Source organism: Musa acuminata, chromosome BXJ3-8 (genome assembly GCF_036884655.1).
Source record: "Musa acuminata AAA Group cultivar baxijiao chromosome BXJ3-8, Cavendish_Baxijiao_AAA, whole genome shotgun sequence".
NCBI lineage: Eukaryota > Viridiplantae > Streptophyta > Magnoliopsida > Zingiberales > Musaceae > Musa > Musa acuminata.
Window position 1 is genome coordinate 49,113,970 of NC_088356.1, and position 6,313 is coordinate 49,120,282.

At 39.5% G+C, this 6,313-nt stretch overlaps 1 protein-coding gene across 1 annotated transcript; it reads left to right on the plus strand.

Annotated features, from left to right (window-relative positions):
* Positions 1 to 986: 986 nt before the first annotated feature.
* LOC135644267 (uncharacterized) lies at positions 987 to 5,043 on the plus strand. The gene is made up of 5 exons (XM_065161737.1): positions 987 to 1,363; positions 1,699 to 1,985; positions 2,069 to 2,191; positions 2,881 to 3,099; positions 4,618 to 5,043. Exons 2-5 carry the CDS (start codon positions 1,818 to 1,820, stop codon positions 5,041 to 5,043), a joined length of 936 nt encoding a protein of 311 aa, XP_065017809.1. The 5' UTR covers positions 987 to 1,363; positions 1,699 to 1,817.
* Positions 5,044 to 6,313: the final 1,270 nt, after the last annotated feature.

Below are 6,313 nucleotides of genomic sequence, written 5' to 3' on the forward strand. Positions count from 1 at the left end.
GGTGATCCCATTAACTTAATCTTGGGGCAATTGGGCCCCTAAAAAACCTAAATTGGGCCGAATGGATCAACCCATTCGGACCCTGATTGCTGTGGGAGGTGCAACCGCCCAAGCCAGGAGGTGGCACCGCTTGGCCTAAGTCTCCCAGCGAGACTAGGCGGTGCAACCGCCCCAGCCAGGAGGTGGCACCGCCTGGGCTCAGTCTCCAAGCGAGACTGGGCGGTGCAACCTCCCCTGACAGGAGGTGGCACCGCATGAGCTCAGTCTTCGAGCTCTGCCAGGCGGTGCAACCGCCTCAATCAGGAGGTGCAACCGTCTGAGCTCGGTCATCGAGCTCTGGCATAGTGGTGCAACCGCCCCTGACAAAGGTGGCACCGCCTAGAGGCTCAGTCTTCGAGCTCTACCAGGCGGTGCAACAGCCCTAGTCAGTTGTTGCAACCGCCTGATCCCGGAATTCCGGGAATTGACAGTTTTGAGCTCCTAATTAAAACAAACTTGAATCGATTTATACTAAGATCCACACTTCACCCGATTTCTAATTCTAATATAGAAGGATTTGCTCTATCACTTAGCTCTCACCTGCGGCGGTATTGTGTAGACCAACTACCCTCCACTAATCTAGCTTGATTCGGCCAACTCATCGCTAGACTTAACTTCAACTCCAAAAACCTTAAAAAAAGAAAATCTTAATTATCTTCTTCGCTTTATGTTATATAATCCTTTTAATATTCAAAAATGATATTTTCTAGAAAAGACTCATAAAATCTAGAAAAACCTGGTACAAAAATATATTAACACAAGCACAATCCTGTATGGTCCATCAGAGATCTAATGCCTATCTACATCGGTGATAATTAATTAAGTGTCAAGCAATGATCATTTATCAATAATATATTCTATTATGTTTGCTGTCTTCCAATAAAATATACAATGTCAAGTTATATATGATTCATGTGTATATAAATATAAATATATATTTGGTAAAGGCTTTAAACAGGTCAATATGGCTGGCGTTGATGCAATTAATTCTTGTGGAGTCTGAGAGTACACAGCTCCGCCTGTGTAGGATATCTGAGCAGAAACGATTACAGACTAGGAGGATCCGTCCAAAGGTTTCGAGACTCGCAGCGATTGAGAAGATAGGGAGGACCTGAGCGAAATCAAACCCAGAGGGCCTCGATAAATTGACGTCGTCTCGCGATCTGAGATCTCCGCCGCACATATCCTCGATCCCTCCGCCGTCACTCCTTTCGCGTCCTCTTCCTTACACCCATCCATATCAAGAGCCCCTCCGAGCCCTAATCCCCCTACTGATCTGATATTGGGCTTTTCTTCTCCGCTTTTTGCTGCTGCTGCCTACGAGGTGCGCACTTCTGTTACGGTCGCTTTGCTACCTTCTCGATAAAATTTGTTTCAAGAAGAGAACACCGATCCGATCACATGAACCATTGTGGTTTTGATGTGGCCTTTTTTTCTCCCACGATCATGTGTGCTTGGTGGTGGTCTAGATGGATTTCGGATTGATGTCTTTTCTCTTCTCTCCGAAAAGGATGACAGAAAGTGTTATTCCCTGTGAAAGGGAATGGCGAGATTTTGTACGGAAAGAACTTCCAGAAGTTCATATATGTTGCTTTGTGGATTTCTTTTTTCTTTCGTGTTTTGATGATTTTAGTCCGTGAATTTATAATGTTTGTATAGGATGTTTCTGTTTATGAATATGTGCAGAATACAATCCTCATAAAGGAGCTCGGAGCTGGTCATTGGGACCTCGAATAGGAGTGAGGAAGGGGAGGAAGAAGAGCCGGTGAGCGCGAGGGATGAAGAATTACGGACTCCGGCTTCGATTTCCGCTGGTGCAGAAGACCTCGAAGCCGGCTCCTCCTCGCCCTTCCCTTCCTGCCTTCGCTTTCGGCGGCGGCGACGACGAGGATGACATCGAGAGGGAAATCTCACGGCAGGCGTCCAAGAACAAGTCTCTCCGGAAGGTTTTTTAAAATGGTTTCCTTATTCCTGGTATTGATGAGTAAATTAACTTACGGGTTGATTGATTGATGGTGGAATTTGGTAGATCGAGGAGCAGCACAAAAAGGCAATGGAAGAGGATCCCTCGGTCTTCGACTACGACGGGGTTTACGACGAGATGAAAGGGAAGATTGCGCGCCCCAAGGTTCAGAATCGAACGGAGAGAAAGGTACTTCACTTTTGCCTACGTTTGGATGAAAACATGATCCTTTTGATTACGCTGATGATCGCATGGAATTACGTTTCAGTCTTATGTGAGACCTCTTTATTCCCTTCTTTCATGGTCATTTCGAATGATCAAATTGAAAGAAGTGATTTTTTAGATGAGACTATGACGATGATAATTGGGCTCCAAGAATATTTCTTAGATATGTACCCAAAGACGGATACTCTACAAAACGAACTCACCTTATTACTCTTTTTGAAATTGGTTTTCCCTCGTGTTCAGGGTGGGGCAGGTGTGACGGTGATTATTTATCGTATCTTCTCCATTCCTTTCTTGAAATAAACATGGGATACCTTTTCCAATTTTTTTTTCTTTTTCAAGTTAGTCGATCTCTCGTACAAAGAGTATTGAATTATATTTTGGTTGAAATTCAGATCAATAATAGGATACAAAGTAAAGCTTTGTGGACTTTGTATGTTTGCTTTGGCACAATAATTAGCATTTTAATTTTCAATTGTGCTTTGTTCAAGTATGATGTGAATTCAAAAATCCTAATTCGGCAGTTCTTTTTCGGCGGCATCCTTTTTGTGTTAAACCTAAATTGTGGGAGAGGATCGACCTTATTTTTTGAGTGCTTAACGATTAAGAATGCAAGTTAAAAATTTTATGTCTGTGTTTGATCTTGGTTGCAGTCAAAGTATATAGAAACACTTATGGAGAAAGCAAAACAACGTGAGCGGGAACATGGAATTGTATATGAGAGGAAGCTGCTGAAAGAGAGGAGCAAGGATGATCACCTTTTTGCAGATAAGGAAAAGTTTGTAACCGGTGCCTACAAGAAAAAGCTAGCAGAACAAGCTAAATGGTTGGACGAAGAGAGGCTGCGCCAAATTCGTGAAGAAAGAGATGATGTAAGTGGCTCATATCTTTCTTTTTGCTGCTTTGCTTTATTTTTCTTGTTGCATATGTAATGTGATTTATGCAACCTTTTGTGCATAAAAAACATCCACTGTTCAACAAAATGTGGTGTATTCGACAATTGATTTTGTTTTTCTTTGGTGGAAGAATAAAAGCTTAAAATCACTTCATTGTTGTAGAATCAGCTCATCAGCAATTGCCTTTTGTATGTTTATCTGGACTTTTTTAAGAAGTCAAAACCATGAGTTTGTCGGGGTCATGAAACATGGTAATACTTTTATTAGAACTTATCAATTTATTGTTTGAATGTGCTTCCAATTTGGAGTCATGTTGTACATACTTGTGTCATCTTCTTTTGTTAAATTTAAATCCTTTTGGTATTAACATCAGATAGAAATACTTTCGATAACTTTTGTAGATTTATAGTGATGAAAGTTATTAAGTGTATATTTCGCCTTCGGGAGTATTGCATTTGTGAGCATAATTATTGAATTTATCTATTAGCTAATTTATGAATTGTAATATTAGCTATCAAGTATTAGATGCTATTTGGTGTTGGCCACATGGAATGAGACCTTGGTAAAATTATTGTATCCAAGGTTCACATCTTAGTCATCTATTAATATAAGCTTGGTGGTAATTTTGATTTTTTCCATAAAAATTGAATTTATCTGATTTTGGTTTTTGTATTGATTTTAATTTTTCTGTGACCTTATCCTATCATCATCTTTGTCCAATACTCCAACCATATTGTCCCAACCAATTGTTGCATTATTATCCCCTTCTTGTTTACCAGTCTTGACCTTCATCTCGATTTTTAAAACCTTGATCAGATCAGAATTTGGACAGTTTTGGTTAGGGGTTTGATTCATACCCAGTTTAGTCAGATAGGCTATCAGATCATATCGTGTTAAGATATGTGACACTTGTAGTCTTATAAACTATAATCTTCCAATTATGAAGCACAGTGAGGTGTCTTGAGGGTTTGAGTGGATTTGACAACCTGGCTAACTTATGATCAGCATGGTTCATGTCTTTAACATCAGTTAGGGCAAGACTTAGGAGAGGACAAGACTTATGATGGTTCTCATGTTATTGTGAAACATGGAGCACCATAATTTTTTTACGCTTAGCCAGTAAGATTGGTCCTTCTGGTGACAATACGCATGTTTAATGTTCCGAAACTTAATGTGAATTTTCTTTTATGTTATCAACCATAGTGCAAGAAGATCCATTATGAGTGAAGGCTTCTAGTTATTGTATGTCGAATCCAATTCAAATGGCTGCTTTCAGCAATGATGCAATTTAAATTTGACTAGTATTTGAGTGATAAGTTGTTTTATGTTGCAATTAAGTGGGACTAGGAATTTCATTATTTCTCAGGAGTGATCACACTTCTCTTCGATGCTTTTACTTTTTTAGTTGGTTATCTTGGTCATTAAATTTCATTATGCAGCACCCATTTCTTTTCTTTAATCAGTTAATGTAACCGACATGACTGCTTCATGTAGGTAACCAAGAAGAGTGACTTGAGCGATTTTTACTTTGGGCTCGGTGAGAATGTAGCTTTTGGTGCTCAATCAGAAGATGCCACAAAACGGAAGGAACAAAAGCCACCCGGAGGCACTTCAGCGGTACCTGAACATGGCCCTACTGAGAAGAATGCACAGACAGATTATACTCGGGATATAGAGAAAGTTGATACTCAAGCCAAGACTTCTAGTCATACACAGAACAACTCTGAGCAAGCTGCAGAGTTAACAACATCATATGTAACTGTAAAAGGTTACGATGATGGTGATAAATTGGCAGCTGTGGATCAATCAACTGAACGTTACACGAGAGGTGATGACGCATTGGCTTCAGCAAGAGAGCGTTTTCTAACTCGAAAGAGAGCAAGACAGCAGTTGGAAAGCAGTTGTTTCGTCTCTATTTAGCACTTATATCTGGAGTTAAAATTGGTATTCTCTGATGCCATTTATAGTAACCTCATCGGTTATTTAGTTTTTGAGGAACTCAAGAAGTGCACCTCTTGGTAAGTTTGCTGTAAGCATTTCTCCAAAATAAGCAAAAGAAGCATCAAACGTTTCATGTTAGACGCTTATTTATACACATAAAAGTTGTTTGAAGTGACAGTGGTCAGTCTATATATGATTATGAACAGCTACAGTCTAGCCATTTCTGACTACCTGGGAGCTGATATGTCATGAAGCCCATCAGTACAAGCAGACCTTAATAACCTTCAAGTTGGAATTGATCTTCATGGTGCTGAGGTATATGCATGGCTTGTTAACAGAAATCCTGTTCTTCAGATTAAATTCTTCTTCTGCTAGTTAATCTCTTGAAGATAATCTTTCTGTTCTTTCATATAATCCTGTTACAAATATAAATCTGCTATTTTTTTTCTTTTTTGTCTGTTTTTAGGGGTTTCCTGGTGTTGATGATTCAATATATGGATCTCTTGGAGATATAGGTTTGTATTATTTGCTGCAGTTTTTGTTGTTTTCTTTACAAATTATCATTTTTCAGGAGTTAACTTTGATTAGTGCTAGTAATTCACTTCTATTTTTGTTTTCCCCCCACAAAATTAGTCTTTTCTTAGCAGTTAGCTTTTTATTTTTGCAATCATTTGAATTTTGAAAGTTCTTTAACATATTAAAATTCAAGTTATTACTACTGTTGGATGTTCATGAGATTTTTCTTTTCATGAAATAGAAGGCAAAGCCATTTAAATTTAGTAGATAAGATTAGAGCTAAAATTTTGGTACAACACAAAAGATAGGGAAAAAACTTGGAATGAGTAGTAGTCCCCTACTCTGTCTTCCTTCATCTCAGTTCCAGTGCTTAGTGGGACTTGGGGCTAGATTCCACTTTCAAATCCAAATATGAAAGTGCCAGGTGGTGAAATTGTATCTTGAGCCTTGCCTAATCCATCTAGCAATCCTGGTTGACCTTGGAACACCTCAAATGCCTGCCATGCATATTAATCTTCCCACCATCCGAGTGAAAGTAAGCCTTGTCACATGCATCTTGTAGTGACACACAGCAGCACGAAGCTGTCCAAATGGCCAATCATGTAGGATATTCATGATTGGAGCTGAAACCCACCTTGGCTTAGCCAGTTACATAGTGGATGCGGGCAGTTCAACTGGAGAGTCTTGCTAAGGTTGAGTTCAAGTTCAGTTTCCTTCGCAATAGTCCTTTAGT

Coding starts and splice junctions, on each gene's coding strand:
- LOC135644267 (XM_065161737.1), top strand. CDS start 1,818: ATGAAGAATTACGGACTCCGGCTTCGATTTCCGCTGGTGCAGAAGACC. Junction 1,986..2,068: donor AGAACAAGTCTCTCCGGAAG/GTTTTTTAAAAT, acceptor GGAATTTGGTAG/ATCGAGGAGCAGCACAAAAA. Junction 2,192..2,880: donor AGAATCGAACGGAGAGAAAG/GTACTTCACTTT, acceptor TCTTGGTTGCAG/TCAAAGTATATAGAAACACT.